The sequence below is a fragment of the Sminthopsis crassicaudata genome, chromosome 6, assembly GCF_048593235.1.
Source record: "Sminthopsis crassicaudata isolate SCR6 chromosome 6, ASM4859323v1, whole genome shotgun sequence".
Classification (NCBI taxonomy): domain Eukaryota; kingdom Metazoa; phylum Chordata; class Mammalia; order Dasyuromorphia; family Dasyuridae; genus Sminthopsis; species Sminthopsis crassicaudata.
The window spans coordinates 13,894,988-13,919,951 of NC_133622.1; the positions used below are offsets into that span (position 1 = coordinate 13,894,988).

General features: G+C 37.8%; 1 protein-coding gene across 1 annotated transcript in view; it reads left to right on the plus strand.

Annotated features, from left to right (window-relative positions):
* Positions 1–23,022, plus strand: part of LOC141546364 (cytosolic beta-glucosidase-like) — a 105,103-nt gene extending 82,081 nt beyond the window's left edge. Inside the window, 1 exon segment of the mRNA XM_074274112.1 lies at positions 22,116–23,022. Coding sequence (XP_074130213.1) covers positions 22,116–22,318 — 203 coding nt within the window. The 3' untranslated portion in view covers positions 22,319–23,022.
* The last annotated feature ends 1,942 nt before the right edge of the window (positions 23,023–24,964 follow it).

The following is a 24,964-nucleotide window of genomic DNA, read 5'->3' on the forward strand; positions in this document are numbered from 1 at the left end:
AGACTCCATCACTCTTATGGGAAGGCAGTGGGGACAGGAACAGACCTGCTGATCCAGACTGAGAAGATCCATTCTCTGGTCCCACTGGTTTGGCCATGTTGTTCTTTGGTGGTGGGAATCTGGAGGCGGGAGTCGGTTTAGGATTAGGGTTAGGGTTGGGGGGGAGGCATTTAAGGTTATGGTTAGAGTCAGGAGGCGCATTTAGGGTTAGGGTTAGGGTTAGGGTTAAGTGGATTTGGTTTCCTCTTCAGTGTTGTACAATCCTGGAAAGTCTTTTCATTTTCCCCCATTTTGGGAAGGCCTAGCACAAAGGAAAGGGCTTATTCTCTCCTGAGATGGGAGCACAGGGCAGCTGTCCCAATGCCAATAGAATCTCTCCTCCTATTTTACCCTAAGAACATGGCAGAAATGGGTGACACAGTTCTGGATGGACCCTTTCCCAACATCCCCCCCCTTTAGAGCTCTCTTCTACTCCTTGAGAGCTCAGGCCAGGCAGGATGTACACTGAATCCTCCACTGCAGCTTTCAAGGAGGGAAGAAAACCCCTCTTTCTGCTGGTAGGGTACTTCCTGCCATTCCCATCTCCGTGTCTTTGTGGTGGTCACAGCCTTGAGAGGAGGTACCTTGGGTGCCATAGAGTGTACAAGAAGAAAAAATACTGAGCCCTGAGTTTCCCAGAAAGTGGGACTGGAGGATTTCTACTCACCTCACATTACTGATCCATCTCTTGTATTCTCAAGCAGTTACCTCTCTATCTGTGACCTTGGCTTTGGGTGTGTGTGTGAAGGGGCGTAGGGAAATTAGGGGACTCTTAATTTAACATCCAATAAATTTGGTTCTGTCTTATTTAAAATTCTTCTACTAGTGCCTGTCAATTTTATTCTGCATATATAACTGAGTGTTGTCTTGAAACCTCCTGTAAGCTCCTCCACTTTCACCTGTCATCCACAAAGTGGTGCTGGGATCCATTTGGTCATTTCCTTTGTTGGATGGTTCCGCTTCCCCCACCTCACTTTTAAAAACAGATAGCTCTGCTGTATTTTCTCTACTCTATAGCAAGAGGTAGTAACATTCTAACTAATCCTCTTCACATTCAGTTTTACTTATGGAAAGCCCTCTTTAATTCTTTCCTGTCTAATCTGCTTAATCTTAAGAAAGCTAAATGTGAGCATCCATTGGAAGGCTGTAATAGGGAAAAAAGATTAAGAGCCTATAAGGGAAAAAAAATCTTTACTTGAATAAAGCTTTTCCAGTACTTCCACTTTATTAACATAGCCATTGTTTATAAATTATTGTGATAAGAACTAGGATGACATTATTTTCTTATTCAGGAAGGCCAGCTTTGTTCTAATAGATGGCTAGATCCAAATGTCCTAGGAGAATTGGGCTTTTTCTCAGTTTTCTTTATCTCAGAGCACATCTTAAAAACTCTGAGGCTATAGCCCAAAACCTTTTCCTTAGATAATAGGAAAGAGATACAACTCATCATATTGCAATAAGAAGAAGAATAACATCCATTTATCTATTAAAGAATGATTCTTACTCCTAGAATTATGTCAATTCCCTTATTTTGGATTTCACATTTTCATTAGTTATTTAATAATAGCGACCTTTCATTCTTATCTAATTTTTAAATGGCATAACATTTTATTTTAGGTTGCTTTCTTTTTGGAATTTGTTGTGATATAAAGTATCAGATATGGATCTAAGACAATTTTTTTTTACCAGTCTGCATTCCCAGTTCTTTTTGCATAGTCTCTTCTATGCAATCTCTTTTCCTGAATTGTGGGGGTTCCTATTTGGGGTGATAAAGAGTTTATTAGATTTGCACTTAGAGAATCTGTCTTTGGATCTCACCTCTGCCATTAACTTCTCGTCTTTCTTTTGGTCAAATCATTTAGTTTCTGTGGGTCTCCAGTTCTTTATTTACAAAATGAAGGAATTAGATTAAATCAGGGTTTCTTAAACATTTTCCACTTTACCACCTTTTCCCTCAAGCAATTTTTATGTGTCTCGATTTTATATTATTAAATTAAGTATTAAATAGAAATACAAGTCAAACATTTACTGATAATAAATTATAAAGAAATTTATTTTAAAACAATTCTTTGGTATACATATAATTTCACCATTTATCAAAGATGAAGATGAATGTACTTGTTTATTTTTACATAAAGAATTAAGTCTTGGTGGAACATTTGGTACTTTTTACTATGACCAAGATATTTGCCAATCCCACATTCAGTTATGGGGTTGAGACCCCACAGTTTTAAGAAGTTTTGGACAAAATAACCTCTCAAGATGCTTCTAGCTTTAAATCTTTGCTTTAATGATTAAATAGTAGTCTTCTATGTGACTTGGTTTTTTTACATCTTATTTTTCTAGTCTATTCTGCTGATCTACTTTTCTATTATCTACAATATCAAACAATTTTGATAATGAGTACCACAAGTGGTTCAATTTGAGATACCAAGTCGTTCTATTGCCTACTTGGAATAGCTCTTGAGTTCCTCAAGCTTGTCTCCATTTCTTAAGTTTCTGTTGTACTTTGTATTTGCATCTCAAAGATTGTCCAATTTCAAAGACTATTTAGAAGTGGCTAAATCTATTAAAAAGCTCTTTCCCCCCATATCATCCACAGATGAAGGGCAAATGATTCTTGGTACAAACTACTTGCTTTCATTTTCAGTTTGCCACATTCTAGTACATTTTTTAAAATTCTTATTTTTAAAATAAGTAGTGTTGTGATTCTGACTGGAGCTTATTGATGCATGAGGGCATTCTGGACACTTTCAATGTTTTTATCTTTGGCCTAGGAGCTCTGGACCTTGGCAATTCCATTTCTGGATGAATTAAACTGGGAAGGCCTCTTTGGCAATGGCCTCTGGATTCTATTAATCTTCTCTTTCCTTCTGGTTCTAGTGCCTTTGGGCAACTTTCTTTTATGATTTCAGGAAACCCAATTTATTGCTCTGCTTACAATGTTTATCAATTCACTCCTTCACAACTAAGTGCTGAGTCCTGATAGCTATTGCTTTCCATCCCCTACTTGTCATCGCTAATATGAAATTGATATCTTTGTGGTCATTTTTTTCTGGGCTATTTCACTTTTCTCTGCTCCCTTCCATCTCTCCTACTTTTTGTTTCATTATTTTTATTTGTTTTCTGAAAGGCTATTATATTGGAATGGAATGATTGAATCTGGGACAATTTTTCTATTCTCTCTTTGAACATATCCCTTTCAAGTCAATTTTTATTTTTAATTTTAGCAACCTCTCAGATAACTTTTAATTTCACCACCTTTTGATTTGCTCTAATATTTCTTTTTTTTATAATGAATTTCCAAATCCCATTTTCTCTCTCTATATATATTTTCAGGATACTCATAATTTTGTTAAAGTTTTTCTTTTTTTGTTATTCACCATTTTTAACTTAAAAAAAACTGTTAGGAGGTCTCATTTCATATCATATTTCTTCCTTCTTTTCTTTTATGAAGCCTTCTTACCCTGATTTGGCCATTTCATTCTCTTTTGAGGTATGTGTGTGTGTGTGTGTGTGTGTGTGTGTGTGTGTGTGTGTGTGTGTGTGTGTGTGTGTTTATTTATAGTTATTGTGGAATTATTTTTTGCAGAGAGAGATTTCTCTTGGTATCTCCTTACTACATAGTCTTCCTTCTTTGTAGTAGGAGATTTTCTTTCCAAGTCAATTTTTTCAGTCTTTGTTTTCCATGGAATTTCCTCAGGGAGAGTTCTTTCTTTTTATCTTATTTTTTTAAGTACATGTAGACAATTTCTAACTATTTTGAGTTAACGAAATGGACCAGGACCATCCCAAACATTTTTGATAGCTACCTTTCTGGAAATCCCATATCTAATTGTCAAAAAATGTTTCATATTTTATTTGAATTTGTCACTTACTATGATGAAAACAGTACATTAATGTTGAAAATATTTTTCCCTCAGTAATTAGCACTTTGAAGTGGCACTTTTAGGCAACATTAGGCATTCCTTATCTAAAGAGTGAACCATTCTCTAAACTTCAAAATCTATTCTTTATTGCAAGTTCTGGTTGTGCCCCTTTGGCATCTCAATTTGAGAAAGAGTTTTATAACAGGTGGATTGTAGTTTTTAATCCAGGCTGGGTCAGATATCCCTGGCTCAAACCCAGTAAGAAGAGAAGACGACTCTGGGGCCCATTTACCATCTTCTACATTTCTCACACCATGCCTATGACAAGGCAGCATTATGAGCTAAACTCGTAGAAGCTGATTGGATTTGGGAGACAGTTCTATAGCAGATCAATTACACACTATCATCTAAAAGGATAAATCAGTTAAAAGTTGGGACTTCTTTGGCAACAACTATGGAACATAAATAAACATCCTCCTCACAAAAATCTTTAACCATATCTAGTATGCATACCTGGTTAGATTTATTTGATTCCCCCACCGCCATGTTTTTGATCCATGTCACATTTCTTGTACTATAGTGAGCTGTTTCACCAAGATAAATAACAGTAATAAATATCAGTAATAGTTGAACTGCTTCTGGAATGAGCTAGAGATACAGAATTTAATATCTGGAACTACTTGCTCACTCACATAAAGGAAGTTAACTTTTGCGAGGCGCTCAGTTCCAATTAGCACACAAAAGCAGATAATTTACTAAATAGACTCTGAGTAATTGGCCAATGGTGTATGGGTGAGTAGTTTTCTCCAGAGAGCAGTTTCCCATTGGACAGTCAGGTCTGCAGTTGTTTATACTGTTCTAGTAATATCACAGGACATTAATGCTACTTTAAAATGATTCACTCTTTAGCAAACTAGGCTAATGGAGCTTGGTTCTAGGAGGTAAACACAACAAATATGCCCTGGGTAGCTTCTATACATTTACATGATGGGAGAGGCCACTCCTTTCTACACACGGAGCCAAAGCCGAGACATAAGCATCGTACCCATGTGCTTTACCCAAGTACATAGCTGCTCATCTATATTCTAAGCCAACCACAGAATTATAACTAGACATTTTTGCTCCTGAGACAATCACCACAAACTGAGGCTGGGATGAGTAACCAGGCCATTGACCTTTTTTTTGAGGGAGGGGGAATGCACACAACCTTATTCTTGGAGACCACAAGGCCTCTGCTGGGAAAACTATCCTTTTCAAACCATAAGCAGAGAGCCATTAAAAAGCTTCCTTTTTAAATCCTTTGGAGCTGATAGTTATTTCTTCAAACCTGGAATCAAACCAATCAACCGAACCAACTTCATTACTGGAGATGGAAGAAGATTCTTAATTCTTATAATAAATGGGAGAAGGGGATGAAAGAGAACTTGATGTCAAATTCCCTATTTCCCTCCAAAGTTACCTCTTCTCCCCCAATTCCTCAGAGTATCATTTAGGTATAATCTATTACAGCTCTTTGGTTTCTGTAGACAAAGAAATCTGGGCTCTGTAGAAGGGAAATGCCTGATCCAAGAACTCAAAGACAAACTTATTCAATTCTCAGTGTAATCAGGACTCAACTAAAGTAGCTAAGATGGAGATAAAATATCCTAGATTTTCAGAGTTGGGAAAAGTTCTTATTCAATCAGTGTCAAAACAAGACCGGAACCTAAGTTCTACAGATTCCAAGAGTTATGCAATTTCACTGAGGGATATGGGAATGCTAGCCTTTCTAGAATACTAATCCTGCTTCCATGAATTAGAAGAAATAGTTAATCAGGGAGGAAGTCTCCTTGGTCTTTCCAGGTAGACCCTGTCCCTAAGCCCATCAACACTCTCATAAAAGCCCATCAACACTCTCATAAAAGCCCATTAACACTTTCATAAAAGCTTAAATAAAAGCTTTAAGGGAAAGAAAAATTCTGAAGATGGAGAGGGCAGAGACATTCCTAAGAGAAAATTAAGACAGAACTAAGTTAAAGTGGGAAATCCAGCTCAATCTGGTTTTACTGGTACAAGGTCAGTTATTATGAGACAGACATATATTTCTAGAAGCAAACATGCTTGGTCTCAAAATGGAATGACATCAAAATTGTTGTCTGTCCCAGGTAATTCTCATCCAGCTCTATATACTATGCTTTTGTCTCCAAACCAACATCGTCATTCTCCAATAGTCCTTCTCCTCCTGCCTCCAAAAAGCTCTTTATATTTTTAAACATGTTCTATAAGAGTAATTTTTTTTCTTCTAACTAATGTTGGGTCAAGTTTCTGGACCTTATTTATAAAATGAACATTTTGGAGAAGATGCAATTAAAGGTTCTTTCAGGAAATACGATCCCATGAATCTATTCATACCGGTCTCAAAATTGTTCTAATCCCAACAACGTCCAATTTATCTGTAACTAGAGTATACCTGGGACTTTATAGTATATGTTTCCATATCTTTACCATTTCTGCTCATGTGCCAACTTTTTTTTGGTGATATCTGCTTTTCTTCATGAAGAAACTTAAGCACAGAGTCTTCATTTTCTTGTTTATTAAGTAACAAATTCATTGTCCCACAGAGAGAGAGAGAGAGAGAGAGAGAGAGAGAGAGAGAGAGAGAGAGAGAGAGAGAGAGAGAGAGAGAGAGAGCTCTAGGGACTCAATGTTACTTAATTTTCTGACTGGGAATTTTTACCAAATTTGCTTGAATTTAAGGCCTCTGAGTTGAGCCTAAACTAAATCTGACAGGTTACCATCTGTGACTTTTATATGGGGTCGTAAAGGTGGTGTCTGTTTAAAAAGAAATCAAAGCTTCATCAACCTGGACCATTGACTGTAGGAATTTTCCTTCTACTTCTAACTCTATATGCAGCCATGATGATTTGTAATTTGATTACACCTTTGACATCAGACGTTTCCCTTGATAATTGATCTGCTGAATTAGCTGACTCTGATCAGGCATGTTGAAATATAATGTATGTACATGAGCCCTAAATGAATGTGGTTGTCCATCCCGTTGATGAACAAATATCCACTTAAATCAACTGATATTAATTTCCTGTACAGTTGATTTCTACCTTTTCAATGTTGCGTGATTAAATTCTTTTTTTTTTTCCCCTGGCATAATGAAGGATTCTGGATGTAATAATGTTCTCGTCCTCAAAGTTTAAGAGGAGAGACATATTTCATGGCCCTCACTCTGAAGTCCATAAGGAGTTTTATTTTCTGAATAAATATTGATTGCAGCTTACAAAATACTGCAAACCCCAATAATTAAAAAGAATGAGTTCAGTCATTGGTGGGCAGCACATGGGCCCGGTATAAAAGAAGACAAATTCTTCAGGTGTCTGCAATTTAATAATTGTGCTGGGTTTTGAAGCTTATTAAAGCTGTGCAGGTGCTATGTTTCATCACGGAGTGGTGAACCTTTGAAAGATCTGCATAATAAACAGAGTTTGAAATATGTTTTTATACCAAGCCATATGGTCCTGTCTGGGGCTTTCCTGGATCTTTGGGTCAGTTCATTGTTGAAAGATGGGTTTGCAAGGACCCACCTCTCTGAGCTGCTGTCAGTGCCCTATCACAACTAATACACTTTTGCATTATTATTTATTTTATGTAGCTCTCTGAAATGGACTCAGCCTCATGTGGTAGCTGAAATGTGCTGAGCAAAGGCTCTTCCCTGAACAGCTTGTGGCCATATCACCAAGTGATGACCTTGCTCGTCCTTAAAAAAGTGGGAAAGTGAGACTTTTAAATTAGGACCATTCAGACTGTCTGGATTAGTTGTCCCCTCCTGGGCTCAAACTGGGTTCTACCATCTGAATCTTATACACTGAATCGAACTAGCATTCTCATAGGGAGCTATACTTTGTCTCTTTTTTTTCCACCTTCTGTCATCCAGTTTCCTGATACCCTGGACTAAGAGAATTATACTGTTACATGTTCAGAGCCCCACTTTTTAAAGCTGATGGTAAGGATGAAAAAACAAAACAGTTTTCCCCTCCTATAGTTTGGAAATGAAGGACCGTTGCCTTTGGAACAATTTTGTGTCCAGAGGAGAAGGACCAGGAAGTCAAAGAATCTTGGGTGATAAATAAGAAAAGAACTCTTTAAATTGGAGAAGAGAAGATTTGGTAGTAGTAGCATGATGCTGGGGAGATGGAGCATAACAATTTGAAGATGTGCGTGTGTGTGTGTGTGTGTGTGTGTGTGTGTGTGTGTGTGTGTATGTGTGTGTGAGAGAGAGAGAGAGAGAGAGAGAGAGAGAGACATAGAAACAGAGAGTGAGAGACAGAGAGAGACATAGAAACAGAGAGAGACAGAGAGTGAGAGAGAGAGAGAGAGAGAGAGAGAGAGACAGAGAAAGACAGAGAGAGAGCGAGAGCGAGAGCGAGACAGAGAGAGAGAGAAAGAGAGAGAAAGAGAGAGAGAGAGAGAGAGAGAGAGAGAGAGAGAGAGAGAGAGAGCGAGAGAGCGCAGAATCCCTTTAAAGAGGCAAATTCCCAATCAAGGCATCCAAAAGCATCAACTGCTCTTGGAGGCAATAAGTTTCTCATGATTAGAGATTTTCAAGCAGGTCACTTGTTTCCTGAATCAAAATGATGAGTCTTTTGACCATGAGTTCAATTTGACAGATACTGACATCCTTTTCAACTTTAAAATATGATAATTCTATGTTCTTTCTAAAGAGCATGGCTTTAACTCATTTTACATTTTTTTCAGCATCTCTAAGGAGAAGGGAGAAGGGAAGAAAAACAAAAGAAAACACATTTATGAATTGATTACTTTGTACCAGGAATTGTGCTAAGCACTTTACTGATACCTCATTCTATCCTTGCAATAATCCTGTAAACAATATGTCGGTGACCTTTACCTCGAAAACTGGGTTCTGTGTCTCTTGGTTATTACAATTTTGAAAGTTCCTGCTGCCTTCCTAGGGACAAGTTTATAAACAGAGAACAAAGTAATCTATCTTGTTGAGTTCCTTTGTCAAATTAGAAACTCTCCAAAGCACATAAATAAGTTTTTGCTATTATTATAATACCCATTTTTATAGGAAATTGAGCTAGATAGAGCCTAAGTTTTATTCAGAATTACTAATAAGTATCTGGGGCTGGATTTGTAAGCAGGTCTCCTTGATTCACTACTACCCATCGCACTCCTTCTCTGCACATGACCATTTCTTATCATTTCATTACTCAGATACTAAGCAACTAGTCCCTGGTCTATTGACTCTTCTAGTGGAGTTCAGATGAGAGAAAACTATAAGAAAAATAATGGTGAGAAAATGCTGATGTTTGTTTAATATGAAAGGGAATCCATTTGAGTGAGATGTATGTACAATTTCCTTTTACTTAGTTGGAGAAGGTTTCTTTGGAAAAATGAACTGTGGGCTAAGTTTTGAAAGACAAATGATCAAGCTTGATCAAGGAGAGAGAGTAGCTAACTTTCCAGCTAGCATTTAGCAAACGGTAACTCCGATGTACTAAAAACTCTGTTTTCTCACAAGCCTGCCTTTCATATAAAGAAAAAAGCATTTAAAATATTAATATTTACTGAACATTGTACTAATAGGAAGGATGCAAATACAAAAATCAGACAGTCTATGCTCTCAAGAAATTTAAATTTGAATTGGGAAATTCATTTACAAAAGGTACTAGTAGATAAGAAGGGACCCAAGGTTGAAGGTAAGGTGAGTGGGTCTTTAGGAAGGTAGATTAATTCCCTTTATCCAGATATGATGACAAAACATTGTTCATGGCTCCAGGACTGGGTGTGGATTGTGGGGAGGGACAGTGGATAATTGGTGTGGCTAGGGAGGAAATGGCTAGAGAGTTAGAGGTAAAAAGTTGCAAGGCAAGTACTTTTCCTGAATTAATGGTCCAGAAGAATCATTCTAATCAAGAGAATGAAATCCCCAAGTGGAAATGTCTTTTTTTTTTTATTCATTTTTCCAAATTATCCCCCCCTCCCTCCCCTCCCTCCCCCTGATGACAGGTAATCCCATACATTTTACATGTGTTACAATATAACCTAGATACAATATATGTGTGTAAATACCTTTTTCTTGTTGCACATTAAGTATTAGCTTCCGAAGGTATAAGTAACCTGGGTAGATAGACAGTAGTGCTAACAATTTACATTCACTTCCCAGTGTTCCTTCTCTGGGTATAGTTATTTCTGTCCATCATTGATCAACTGGAAGTGAGTTGGACCCAAGTGGAAATTTCTTCAGGGTGGGAAAGTATATGTAAAAGAATGTAATCTTACCCTATTGTTCATGACTGAAACATCAATTTCCCTACTTGCAATGCTGCAGAAACCAGCAGCAGACTTCCCTCAGAAGATAAGACTAGGTTAGTGATCTCCAGAGACCACCATTTTGAATTTTGAAGGATCTCAGTTTTGAAGTATCAGTGATCGGCAGGATTATTTCTATGATGTTACAAAACAATATGTCGGTGACCTTTACCTCGAAAACTGGGTTCTATGTCTCTCGGTTATTACAATTTTGAAAGTTCCTGCTGCCTTCCTAGGGACCAGTTTATAAACAGAGAACAAAGTAATCTATCTTGTTGAGTTCCTTTGTCAAATTAGGAGCTCTCCAAAGCGTAAAACCACACTTAATTCCTCCACTCAAGAAGTTTACAATTTAAAGCTCTCTCTATTTTTATTGTACTCTGAAATTGTAGGCAGGAGACTCTATAGAATTGCAACACTAATAAACAGGAAGGCCTTTCTAGGATCTGAGAAAATGGCATCCAATTTTAATCCTATTCATTGTTAAGTGGTGATCCCAAGCTTGAAATGTTCTTGACAGCAACACCCCAAACTCCTTACCATTAGTGGTTATTTTGCCTGCTTCTTGGAAATCTGACCTGCTGCTGACCTTACTTCCAGGGAGTGCAGAACCCCAGCCCCAGATGTTCTACTCTTCCCCAGGTCCTCCTAATTCCCTAGTCTCTTTACTTACGGACTTCTGGTGCTGACTCTATGCCGTCTGCAAACTGCTGTGAAGTCAGTTAGAAGGTGGAGAAATATAATAGTTTCATTCAGTGATTTCCCAGCCGTGAAGAGAAAGACAAATATTCCTGCTTAGAAAATGTCCAGAGTACTTCCCCCTATAGAGAAAGCCCTAAATTGCCATAGAGGAAAAATCTGGAGCAAAAATAGGATTTTTCCATAAAGAACCAACTTTTTTATTTTATAGACGAGGAAACAGGCACAGAGAAGTAAAAGGACTTGTCTAAAATCACATGGGTAATAAGTGACAAAGCTAGGATCTGATGTTTACTTTAACTCAATGGGCTTGCCACTGTGCTGTGAAATATGACTTTCTCAGCTGGGCCAGTTCAAATCTGGTTCCATGGCTCATCTGGAACTTTGGAAAACCTTCTCCAAAGGACCTTTGTGCCCCTAACTCATGCATTTTAATTGACTTTTTATCCAAATGGCTTCCATAACCACTTTCTCTTAATTCACCATGGATATGTAAGAAGAGGGTGCTTTTTCTAGATATGATTCCAGGGCAGAGCCTGGGTTCCATCTCATCCCACATTAGCTTTGGATATGTACCCCTCATGAGTCTCCCCAAAAAGTTCAGAACCTTGGAAATGGAGAACAGTTAGAGCCAGAGAACAGATACACCTGCTGTTAGTCTCTTAAAAAGAAACAAAAAGCACAACATAGGAAGATCTAAATATAGAAAATGCACAATAAGCCCCCAACTCCAGGTGAGCAACAGTGGTTGAGAAGCATCTGTGACCCTCCCTCCTCTGAGGCAATCCCAAAGCAAGAGACACTTGCAAAAAAACTTCTGCGATAAGTGGCAAAAATATAAACCGAGGAAAAGAAAGATTTGGACAAACAAATGCTAGATTCAAAAAATATATTTTATGAAAAATTATAATAGTTGGATTGTCCAGAAATCTACATAAACTGGTATGCTCCTACTTTGTTAATCTTATGAAAAAGAGGTTTACTCTCCTCCTGCCTCCCCAAAACAAAAACACCTGATAGAAAATGTGTCATTTGAAAGTTGACCTAGAACACACAAAGTCTAAGTTCTTAGACTTTCTTTACCAATATGTCCTATATGATGGGAATTATTTAGAATAATATTTTTGAGGTACTGCAAATACCTTCTGTCTTTAAATATGATGATGATGATGATGATGATGATAACATTTATTTGGACTTTCTAGTCTGCTAAGCACTATATCTATATCTATAGATCTATACATATATATACATATATGTATATATCAGATATATATATATAGATATATGTATGCATATGTATATATCATAGGTATATACATATGTAGACATATAGATATATGTCTACATATGTATATATCATAGATATATACATATGTATACATATATGTTTATACACACGTACATACATACATAGAGAGAGATTTTGGACTCATTTTCAGAGAGTAAGTCTAACAATACCTCCTCCTTAAACTTCTAAGTTATCCCTGAGGGGGTTGGGGTAATTCTTCTTTTAATACTTATCAGCTCAAACCCCCATTCCAGTGTGTTCCTTATTATTAATTGCCAGCGATTACCGCCTTAGTTCCATTAAACCAATTACTATCAATTAGCTTTAACAAATGGATATTTATTGTAAGGAAATAGCAGGAACAGAAGTTTAAAACATTTCCCCTAACATTCGGTTGCACATCCTTTCCTTTTTTACTTTGGTCTCTGGAGTGAATGACCTCAGACTTAATGCAATTTCTCATAGTATTGGCCCAACCAAGTTCACTTCCCGATTCAGCGTGGCTGATGGATGGATGCGTCCACATCTCTGCTATTGTTGGCCTGGCTTAAATAGGTTTCTGAGGACTTTGCTCCTCACCAAATTCTAACACTTATACCTGCTCTCAGATTTCTGGTAGCTTTCTCTCCAAACTGTTTAAAACTCACAAGGATGGAAGCATATCTAATCTCTTTTAGCTATAGAATGATAAATGAGAAGAGGCAAAAAACAGAGTTCTTTAATCATGAGCCACGCTTTGGTCTCAAATGGCTATACCTAAAAAGCTTAGTCTTTGCTTACTCACTTGAACACAACAGGGCAGATATGATAATGACCCTTGCTTTGGCTTTTTGGATGTACCTCAATATTCGGTTTTATAGACATATACACATATATGGATAATTAATAATCCATCTCTTCATTGGGTGGGCAGTAGACTGGACCAGTTACAGAATATCTAAATATGGTTCGAATCAAAGAGCCATGTATATCCATTACATGTCATCATTACTTTCCACTAGCTTCTTCCATATGTGTATAATATCACCTGAGTATGCAGTTTCCATTCACCATTATACATGTTTTTTATATTTGACCCTTATTACAACCTCCCAGATTTCTCTAAAACTATCTCTTTTGCTATTTTGTACAGTATACTGCTATCGCATTAAATTTATATAATATAATTTGTTACGCCATTATGCATTTGATTTTCAGTTCTTTGCAGAAGTAAAAAAAAATCTTGAAAATATTTTTGTATATATGGATTCTTTTCCTGCTTTGATCCCTTTGGGATATAGGTGCAGTAGTGATATGTCTAAGTAATAGGGTATATGTAGTTTAGTGACTTTGGGGACATAGTTTTAAATGCTTTACAGAATTACTGGACTAATTCACAGCTTTACCAAACAGGGTGACAATGTACCTCTTTCCCTATAATCTCTTATATATGTCACTTTCCCTTTTCTTGGTCAACTTTATTAGCCTAATGGTACAAGGTGGAACTTCAGATTCAAGATTAATTATTAATTTAATTTTATCTTTTTCTGTTTGATATTTATTTGGAACATTTTAACATGGTTCTTGATAATTTGAATTTCTTCAAACTATTTATCCTTTGGGGAATAGACTAGCTCTTATTGTTATAAGCTTGAATCAGTCCCCCATATATCTTAGAAAGGAAACCTTTGTCTGAGAAACTTACAGCAAAGATTTTTTTTTCTCCATTAACTGTATCTTTTCTGATTTTAGCTGTATTTTTTGTAGAAACTTTAAAAATTTTGTGCAATTAAAATTATCCACTTTATTTCTGTGATCTTTAGTCTTTGTAAACTTTTATAGATCTGAAAGACAATTTCTTGCTTCTCTAAATTGGTAATTATATCCTCTTTTATGTTTAGGTCACCTAACCATTTGGAGCTTTTCTTGGTATAAGGTGGGAGATATTGGTGTATAACCAATTCTATCAATCTACTTTCCAGTTTTCCTATTAGTTTTTGTTAAATAGTAAGTTGTAACCCCAGTAGCTAGAATTTTTGAGTTTATAGACCATTAGGTGACTATATTTGCTTTGTATATTTTATATATATATATATATATATATATGTATATATATATATATATATATATATATATATATATATATATAAAACTTTCTTTTTGTTAACCAGTATAAAACCATTTTAATGATTAGTGCTTTGAAGTAGATTTTAAAATGTGGTTCCATTATGTCTTTGGCCTCATATCCCCCTCCTTGATTTTGCCCTTTGAAGTAGATTTTAAAATCTGGTTTCATTATGTCTCTGTCCTCATATCCCACCCCCACCCCCAATTTTGCCCTTTAAAACATTACATATTCCACATGGTTCAGGGCAGTGAGGCAGGATTTCTTAATCTGGGGACTGTGAATATTTTTTTAAACAAACTAACAAGCAAATTAATAAAATTGCACTTTCAACAAAATTTGACTTGTAATTCTATGTATTTTATATTATGTATGATCAGAAGGGATCCATAGGCTATCCCAGACTGACAAAGACATCCATGACCCCAAAAGATTAAAAGAGCCCTTGTTTTGAAAGCTGTGTCTAAGGGAGTTTAGACATCAGCTCCTCTGGAACGTGAAATGAGCTTCCTCCTAAATCCTGTATCATTCTGTATCTTTCCTACATCCCCCACTTCCTGTATTCTCTGCTTGGGCAACTGTAAACTTAAAATGGAGGCGAGATTCATTCTTCAGATCCTTCTACTTGGGTGATAGCAGTTTTTTCTTATGCTGCTTCAAAGCCAAAAAAAAAGAAATCTGTTTCTGAGGCCATTATGGCAGATATGGAGAAGAAAGAATGACTGCTTGTTCTTGGCGATTGTCTGTCACAAGTTCTCTGGACTCTCTAAGTGCTAAAATGATGGCGGCACTAAGGATACTTTTCCAATTAAAAAGAATTATTATAGGGATGCTGAAGGGAAGAGCCTGACTCAGTTCAACTGACCTGTGAGTGCACTACAGAGAGTCAGGTAAAATGGAACTCTTCTTGTCCAGTACAACATTTTGATTTTTAGCTGGTACTAGACACTTGATTCCTAAATCTCAGACCTTGTTTCCTTTTAGTTCTCCACATTTGGCTGTGCTCCTGATTTTCAACCCACTTTCTTTCCCTATACTCCTATTACCTTCAGCTTTGCACTGAGTAACTCTGGTATAATCCAGGTTTCCAGCCAAGTCTGGAGCATTTTGTATGAGACTTGTAATTTGTAAAGAAAATGCTTAGGAAATACTGCATGCATCAGCATCCTCTTTGCCAGTGAAAGAGTCTAATACAAGATACCTCAGGCTTGGTGAGAAACCTGATCTCTGTTGATGATTGATCTGGCTTCCACTTGTAGCATGGCTTTAAGATTTTTATCTCCTCTCCTCCTTTCTTATATTATTTTCTTTGATCCTTACCCCATGGATCGTGCCAGTTGAAATTTCTCCCTGTCTTCTTCAGCCCAGGGAGGCTCTTGGTACTTCAGTGGGAACCATGTAAGAATACAATGAGTATATCCCAATCCTATATTCACCAGAGCCAGGAGAAGGATTATTTATTTTTGTTTTGCAAGAACTATGACACATCAACAAAGGAAATCTCTAGTTGGGGAAGCTGTATTCTCCCGTACAAAAAGCATTAGCATTAAGAATTGCTTCATTAAGTAGTCTAAGTCCCCAACTTTCCATGACTGTGACTCCCTTTCTTAGCCAGTATGAAGTCATTTTAATGATTACAGCTTGAGGTTTCTTCTATATTTCCTTGCAATGGATAGGCCCATTCTGATGTTTATTGAGCCAGGGAAGTAGATAGCAGAAAACCTGAGGAAGAATGAAAATTCCCTGAAAGTAAGGAATAACTTCTGTAACTTGTATCCCCAGAGTCTAGAATATTGTCAGTGTGTAGTCTACTTCCTTCCCCTTCAAGGATTCTTAAAGTTGATACATGCTTTATCCTGAATGCAGATTTTGTGATAGGGTTGAAGGTATAGGGAAGATCAAAGAACACAGTATATTTAGCACCCAGGTCACAACCTGTTTTAGGATGATCCAGAGACTTCTTCTCCTTTAGGGCCAACTTTTTTTTTTTAATCAAATCAAGATATTTATTTATAATTTTTTGACAGTATATATGCATGAGTAATTTTTTTTAACATTATCTCTTGTATTCATTTTTCCAAATTATCCCCTCCGTCCCTCTACTTCCTCCCCTTGATGACAGGCAATCCCATACATTTTACACATGTTACAGTATAACCTAGATACAATATATGTGTGTAAATACCATTTTCTTGTTGCACATTAAGTATTAGATTCCGAAGGTGTAAGTAACCTGGGTAGATAGACAGTAGTGCTAACAGTTTACATTCACTTCCCAGTGTTCCTTCTTTGGGTGGAGTTGTTTCTGTCCATCATTGATCAACTGGAAGTGAGTTGGATCTTCTCTATGTTGAAGATTTCCACTTCCATCAGAATATATCTTCATACAGTGTTGTTGTTGAAGTGTATAATGATCTCCTAGTTCTGCTCATTTCACTCAGCAACAGTTGATTTAAGTCTCTCCAGGCCTCTCTGTATTCCTCCTGCTGGTCATTTCTTACAGAACAATAATATTCCATAACCTTCATATACCACAATTTACCCAACCATTCTCCAATTGATGGACATCCATTCATTTTCCAGTTTCTAGCCATACGAAAAGAGCTGCCACAAACATTTTGAGGGCCAACTTTCAAGCTCATTCTGTGCCCAAGATTGATTTATGGGAAACACTTTCCCTTCTGCCCAGTTCTTTCTTTGAAGTCTTTTTAAGGTGCTTTGGGTCTGCTGACTGGAGCTCCCCTATTTCCACGACCTTCATTTTAAAATAGGTCCCATATCTTCAGGAAACCAAAAGCTATCCTTGTTGGGCGATGATAATGAAACAAATCCCTGTCTAGGCTTGGTAGAAAGTCTCCTGTTTTCCAAGTTTGCAATCAGGAGGGTACCAGAGAGAGCTGGGACCCAACCTCACTGGAAATTGAGAGAATTCTGCTCAAGGCCTTTAGATAATGAGCTGCTAATGTGCTTTGTGTTTTAATCACAGCACTGGCCTGAGATTCATTATATTTGGAAGTCCCCTACCAAGGATCCCACATAGGAGCAAGGCACTTAAGATCTTTTCCTCTTGTCACCTGGATTAGGGGCAGAGAGGAAAGCAGGATTTATAGGATTTATAGGATGAGATTGTAGTGAAGAGACCTGGTGTCTGACATTGCTGGCCACATGCAGCCCACTACTCTCCCAAGAGTGACCTGAACCAGAATAATATGTAATTCCTCTCTTTCTGGAACTCTGTCTTCCCAGAAATCAGCTGGAGTCAGGATCCTCAAAAGTCTTTATTCTTGGTCTTTTGGGGTTGACTTTAGGGGATTAGATCTAGCAATCTCCACACCTCCTCCCTCTCTCTCCACCCAGGAGAATACCTCAATTTCCTCCTCCTACTCTACCCACACAAGTCACTTCCCCTTCTTTGTCCCACCAATCAAGCCAGCACAGAATAGTTGGGGAGGGTCCTTCTTCAAACATGTTAACAGAGAATTGTCCAATTGGCAATTAGTCTCACGTGCTCCATTATCCAAGTGCATTTGCTCAGTTCTAGCCCTTTACACTCTCTGATTTTAATATGGCGCAATATTAATAAAAAAGAATTGTAAAAACATATTTGGTTTTCCAAAACAATATCTGCCCTGAAGGAATCCCCCATTGTTGTACTGGAGTGTGCCTGTGGCCAAGTTATGTGAGTACTCTGAGCCAAAGGTGTTTTGGGGATAGCTAAATGGCATCATTGGATGGAGTCAGGAGAGTTCAAATTTGACCTCAGATACTTACAAACCGTGTGATCCCAGGCAAGTAAATTACACTGTTTGCCTCAGTTTCTTCATCTGTAAAATTCACTGGAGAAGGAAATGGCAAACCACTCCAGTATCTCTGCCAGAAAATCCCAAATGGGGTTACAAAGAGAATACTATTACTTATATTAATTTTCCTTATTCATTCTTTTTGCTTCTATTTCATCAATATTTCTGACAATATTTTCATTGCCAACCTGGAGTGATCCTTCCCTTTTAACAAAGAAAAATAATTAAGCAAACCCAATGGATTCAGTGATTGTAATACCACCCCTAGCTCCCCTCCCTGTCACAGAAAGGAAGAAGTGGAATGCATTTCTTCCTCTCTTTCCTTTTCCTTGGGTCCAAAATGGATAGAAAAGTTCTTTGTTAAATTGCCATGGAAATAGAAGCTTTCATTTCTAACTGCTGGCTTTTTCCTCCTTACCTTCTAGCCCAAAGCAGTATATACGACCCAGGGATCGTGATGCTCATCATATTTACCCCCCCTCCTCCTTTGCTTTGTTCCCACAATCATCCCTGTCAGTCTCTGTTATCTTTGCATTCAACTCTGGCTAGAGGAGGAGATTGAACACACAAAAGTGTTTTTTTCCCCTATTCTTCAAGATTTTGGGACCTCATAAATCACACTGACAGGTCACATGATGATGCTCCGTTCTCTTTCCAAAGATTGAATGCAGAGAGGCGTGGAGGTTCCAGAGTGGGTTTGTGATCTTCCCCGCACTGGGGCCCACTGCGGCCTGCTCCGGGAGGCTCCCTCCTAGCTTCCACCTGAGCGGGCGGCATGCTTACCTGCGCCACCCCATGATGCCAAAGAGGAGCTGGGCCCCCTTCCCTCAGAACAGAATTTCAGTGCCTGCTGTGGAACCCTGACAGTTAACAATGAGACTGTCAAGATTACCTTTTTGTCCCTCCTCGAGGCAGGAACAGCCTCGTTTTATCCCAGGGTTTAGCACATGAATCACCGCTTTTGTACGTGATCAATGGTACCGCGTGCCTTTCCAGCAACTGTCTGGCTCTGTCACCGGCAATGCTCGCTGTTGAGCCATCCAGTTCCAGACCTGATGGCAGAGGCAGGGAGGGGGAATGGGGCAGATTCTTCTGTGTGAGCACTCTGAAAAAGCTAGAGGATCAAAGGCGGTTGTTGTATTCGGGCTTTTGTACGCTCGGATGCTGTCATTTTGATTCTTTTCGAGATACAGGGGACTTAAGATAAGTTTCCAATTCAGTCGCCTTCCCAACAGTCCTTTTAGTTTCAGGTGGTCTCAGGGCAGGGGTGGTGATGGAGTGGGAAAAAAACAGGGCAAATATATTCACAGGAACATAGTGTGCATAGGAGAAGAAGGCTCGGATTTATGGGTATCATAAGTAGTTTCCATTTTAAAATAATACTTTATTCAAGAGGGGCCCAAAGCACCCTGTTTTGCTTTATTTCTACCTTTGAGGTTTTATAAGAGACACTTTCCCAATCAAAGACTCTGGGTGCCTCCAACAGGCAAATGGAAAGAAGATGGGAGTCAATTAACTTGATGTGAACCATTCATCCATGAAATCTGCATGATGCTCATAGAAAACTATTTCCCCAAGTCTGGAGACTGGGATGTGAGGTGGAGTACAGGGGTGGCTCTGGAGGAGAGCTGAGAGGTGAAAAGTCAGCGTTTCCACCCGAACAGATTATGGGCTGATTCTTCATTTGTCTGAAAGCCTCCCCAGAGGATTCCTCTAGCTGGGGAACTCTTCTAGTGGTTTTGAAATGGAAACTTGATTGGAAAAATGTTGATCCGTATGCAGGCTTTTAGGGAACGCAGCTAGAATTAATTGTTGAACGTTAGCTCTGGAAGGGATCATAGAGCATGCAACACAACCTTCTCGGATGGTTTACATACATGCTACATGAGGTACAGAGAGATGGCATGTGACTCACCTAAGATAACACAGTAAATTAAAGGCAAAACTGGTATTCCATCACATGAATCCTAATCTTGAGGGCAGTGCTAAATAAAATAAAAATAAAAGGATTCATCGCACAGCTTCTGCCTTGTTCCCATTACCCTTATGATTCAGTTACTGTCTGCTGAGGCAAAGGTCCTTTCTTCCTCCTACCTGTCTCCATAATCTCACCCCTAACCATCTCAGCCTTATCCTTTTGTATTCTATGTCTTCTTCTGTTCCCCCAATTCCCTGGACTCTCTAGAGCCCCTGATTAATGAACAAACTCTTATCTCAGCCTAGATTTCAAAAATCTGCCTCCTTCTGGGAAATCCTGTACTCCTGGTGACCCTCTCTAGCACTAGGCGCTCCTTTTCTAACACTCCCATCCTAGGTCATTCGGAGAAAGAGAGGTATAGCTTGCTCTTACTTGCCTTTTCCAGATTTTCCCTTTGCCACCCTCACTGGCAAGCTCTTTTGTTCAGAGGTTCACTTAGTCTGCCTTTGGAACCCAATCTGGATCCTTGTAGGAGGCTTCTAAAGAAATCTGGGTCATAAAGAAAAGAAAGACTTTTCCACAGCATGCAGTACCTAACTTACAGCTTATTCTCCACCTTGACCTGTGCCATTTCCTCAACCTCTTCCTCCCCGCAGATCCAATTAGTTACCATGTCTTTTGGAACACACTTCCCCAAATCTTTTGCATCTGGCCCTTTCTTTGCATCCACTACCAGTCCTTTATCATCTTTTGCCTTTCACTATTTTTCTAAATGGCCTTCCTGCCTCAAGTCTTTCTCCTCTCTAATCAATCCTTTATATAATTGCCAAAAGGATATTCCTAACCCAGAGCTGAGCATCTCATTCCCTGGCTCAAAAAGCTCTACTTGTACCCTTTTATCTATAGGCATGAATAAGTGAGAAAATGAAGCTAGGGCTGCTAGATGGTGCAGTGGACAGAGAGAAGATGACAGACCTGATCTTCTTGAGTTCAAATCTGGCCTCAGATGCTAATTAACTATGTGACCCTGGGTAAGTACATTTACCCTGTTTGCCTTAGTCCCACATCTATAAATATGAACAGCAAACCACTCTAAAATCTTTGCTAAGAAAACCCCAAATAGGTCACAAAAGTCAGAAATGATTGAAAAATGACTGAACAAAGGTTACTGCCTGATTTACATGTTAAAATATGTTCAAGATCGTGAGAATGGAATTTCTTTACTGGAAATTCCATATAGTAATTTAATCATTGGTCTAGTCCAAAAAAGATCAAAATGATGATTTTAAATAATATCATTAATTACTTATTAATTTTTATTCTAACTTTCTCTACAGTAGGATATGAGGTATTGAGTTTTTTAATTGTTTGAGATATAGCTATGAGCTCCCCTGTAGCCTTCAGACTACTTTTTCAGACTTATTATATGTCATTTCCCTTTAAACATTGCATTCAAGCCAAGCTGGCTGGTTCGCTGTTCTTCATACATGGCGCTGTCTCTCTGCCTCTTCTCAGAAACTGATGTGTCTTTCAAAATTCATCTCAAATGTCACCTCCAGTGACGAGGTCTCTCCTCCTCTGCCCACCATTAGCCACCTTTCCCCTCCTATTTATTCTGCATATATCCTGTAAACATGGTATCTGTAGACTAGCTGTTTGCCATGACAGAATGTAGGGTAAGTAGCATTTATTTATTTATTTTTCTCTTTGAGTCGCCAGAACCTTAAAGTCTACCTGGCCAATAATTGTTTGATTGGTACTTGAGAACTTCAGTTACCTGCTGTATATTCCATTCTCATGAAGCCCATCTTAGAGAAGCAACTTGGTTGGAGTTAGGAAGACAGGCTTAAATTTTGCTTCTGACTCAAAATGTTGGACTGCGAGCGCCTCACCATCAGTATTGGGGATAATAGTATCTCTAGTATCTATCCTATGAGGTTATTGTGATAAGCAAATGAAATGATGTCGATATATGTATATCTTTGACAAATATTTAGCTAGCATATCAATGTCAAATATTTTTTCCATCTGAATCTTATACAAATATTTTTTTGTTTGTTCTTAATTACAGCTATCCATTTCGATAAAGTCAATCTTCAATTATATTGTATCTGGTCGCTTTTGGATAATTTTGAATGGACTGAGGGATATAGTAATAAATTTGGTCTCTATCAAGTTGATTTTGAAAATCCAGCTCTACCTCGCGTTCCTTACAAATCAGCGATGGAGTACGCCAAGGTTATCCAGAATAACGGAATCAAAGGATCCCTGTAGAAACGGGAAAAACTCAAACTTGGAGAAACTTGAAGAAGAAGAAAAATCCTTCCTGCCTACATAAGAACATGTTTGACAATCCCCATGGAGCAAAATTTATAATCAACTCAGATTACTGACTGATTTACATGTTAAAATATGTTCAAGATCGTGAGAATGGAATTTCTTTACTGGAAATTCCATATAGTAATTTAATCATTGGTCCAAAAAAGGTCGAATGATGATTTTAAATACTATCATTAACTACTTATTAATTTTTATTCTAACTTTCTCTACAGTAGGATATGAGGTATTGGTTTTTTTTAATTGTTTCAGATATAGAATTTTATATGTGAAAGGGATCTTAAAGACCATTTAATCCCACTTCTTCATTTTTTTTATTATCCAAGGTATTATAGAACTTTTTAGATTTAAGAGACCTTAGAGAATATTTAATGCCACCTCCTAATTTTATTCATTTAACTACTTCCTCTTTTTTTCATCATATAAAATATCACAAAATTTTACATGTGGAGGGATCTTCCCATTTACCCTCATTTATTGAATAAATAAGAACCACAGAGATGAAATAAGGTTCTCAAAGTCACAGAGCAATGGAGTAGGGATTGAACTCTAGCCTCCTGACTTTTGGACTGTTTTCACTATATAAATCAAACTTGTGGCCATGGAGTCTAAAAAAAAATGTAGTCGTGTATCCACAAGCAATTCCACAAATAAACAAACACCTTCTGTAGAGTAAATAAATTATCTACACACATATCTCATGATTTTTAGAATGTAAGGAGATGCTATTGTGATTTTTTTATAGCTTGAATTCATGCTTTACTCTTTTGTTGTTATCTGTTTTCTCACTCAATGGATATCTTCACAGATGGATCTGGATATGAGAAGTGTAAAAGGGTCAGCATCCTCTGATGAGTTGGAAGTGATTATCCCATCCTAAGAAAACAAAATGCCTTTTTTTTTTTTGAAAGAGCAGAATGGAAAAGAACTCATTGACTTTTGGAACAAAAAAACATTTCCAGAATATAAAAGCCTGAAATAATTTTTTTATCAATCATAAAGGAAAAACAATTACAGAAATAGTGGGCTATATATGCACATATATACATTTACACTCATTTGCACATGCATGCACACACATATACACACACACACATTTAAAGTGTGACCAACTGTAGCCTACCTATGGGAAGTGGGCACTGGCTCATTTCCCCTTCATTTAGTGGCTCTTTGCTGATAGCTGTCCTCAAAGGACCTATTTTATTTCTTGATCTCGATGACATTTAAATCAAAGCTGCCTGTGGATAACATTATCATTACACATAGATATCTTAGTTATGGGATAATTCAGTTAAAATTTGAGAGTTTCCAACATCATTGATGTTTGAAAAAAAAAGTAGGTCTTTCTCTAGCTAACCAGAGTTTGAGGAAATTACATCTTTTTCTCCCTCTCTTAAAAATGCACAAGGGTAAAGGAAATTAGTTATTTTCATATGATTAACATCAAGAGAGCTGTTAACTAGTATCATAATAGAGCTGTTGGTATTCTATCAATTATGGAGGACTTGGTTGAGCAGTAGTGATGACTCTATTCCTTCTAACCTGATCTGATTTAGCCCATTGCTCCTCTTGGGCCGGCTTGGAAGTTGGATTCTCATTTTGTACTGAACAGACATACTAACTCCTCCCCTGGCCCTTGTCCTTGGATATCCTTGGGTCCTTTCAAGGGTGACTCGTGGTTAGACAATTGCTAAATGCCCCATGGCTGCTTAAGAGCTGACTCTCTCTAATTGCATCTTCTCCTGGTCTGAAGGAAAGCATTTCTCCAGAAGGGTATGTACCCATTTTTTCCTTAACCTAGAACAGGTTTGCTAGGGACCTAGAATTTCCTTCCCCTGGTAGATACTGAAGTGGAAGGGTGCATAGCTTTCTGGGTAGCAATCCAGAGACCCAATTTTCAGTGGTCCTGCCCAAGGTATAAAAACAACAATAAATACTTATTAAATGATTCTTATAAGTTTGGTACTGCATTCCACATTGGGGTAACAAAGAAAAGCAAAAATTGTCCCTACTCAGAAAGAACTCATATGACCATGAAGCAGACATTTTTTATCATGCAAGAGACACTTTTTTATTGTTTTCAGAGAGGGATTCGAAACACCAGTTGTCATGATGCTTGCTTACAATATGAAGGTACAATGTAAAGCTTACAATTTAAGGTAGATGGCAAAGAGATTCAATTCATTTGCACATTTATTAAAGAGGATTAAGCCCACCCCCATTTTATAGAAAAGAAAGTTGAGGCACATAAATTTAGAGTGACTTGCAAAAGGTTACACAATTATGTTAAACCTTTTCTGTTTTGCTCATATACTTCTTTCTGCTTTCTTCCCTTCACTGTCATGTATTAAAAAGGCAAACTGTCTAAAGAAACCTATTTGAGCATTTGCTTGTGCCACATAAATTCTATAAAAACCTTTGAGCTCCGGGTCAAAAATCTTGGCTCTAAATGTCTACCGGTGAGTATTAATTGTGTGGATGTGGGCAAATCATTTTCCCTCTAAGCCTCAGTTTCCTCATCTATAAAAGGGGACTATAATACTTTCTACTTCACAGGGTTATTGCAAGAAAAGTTCCTTGTAA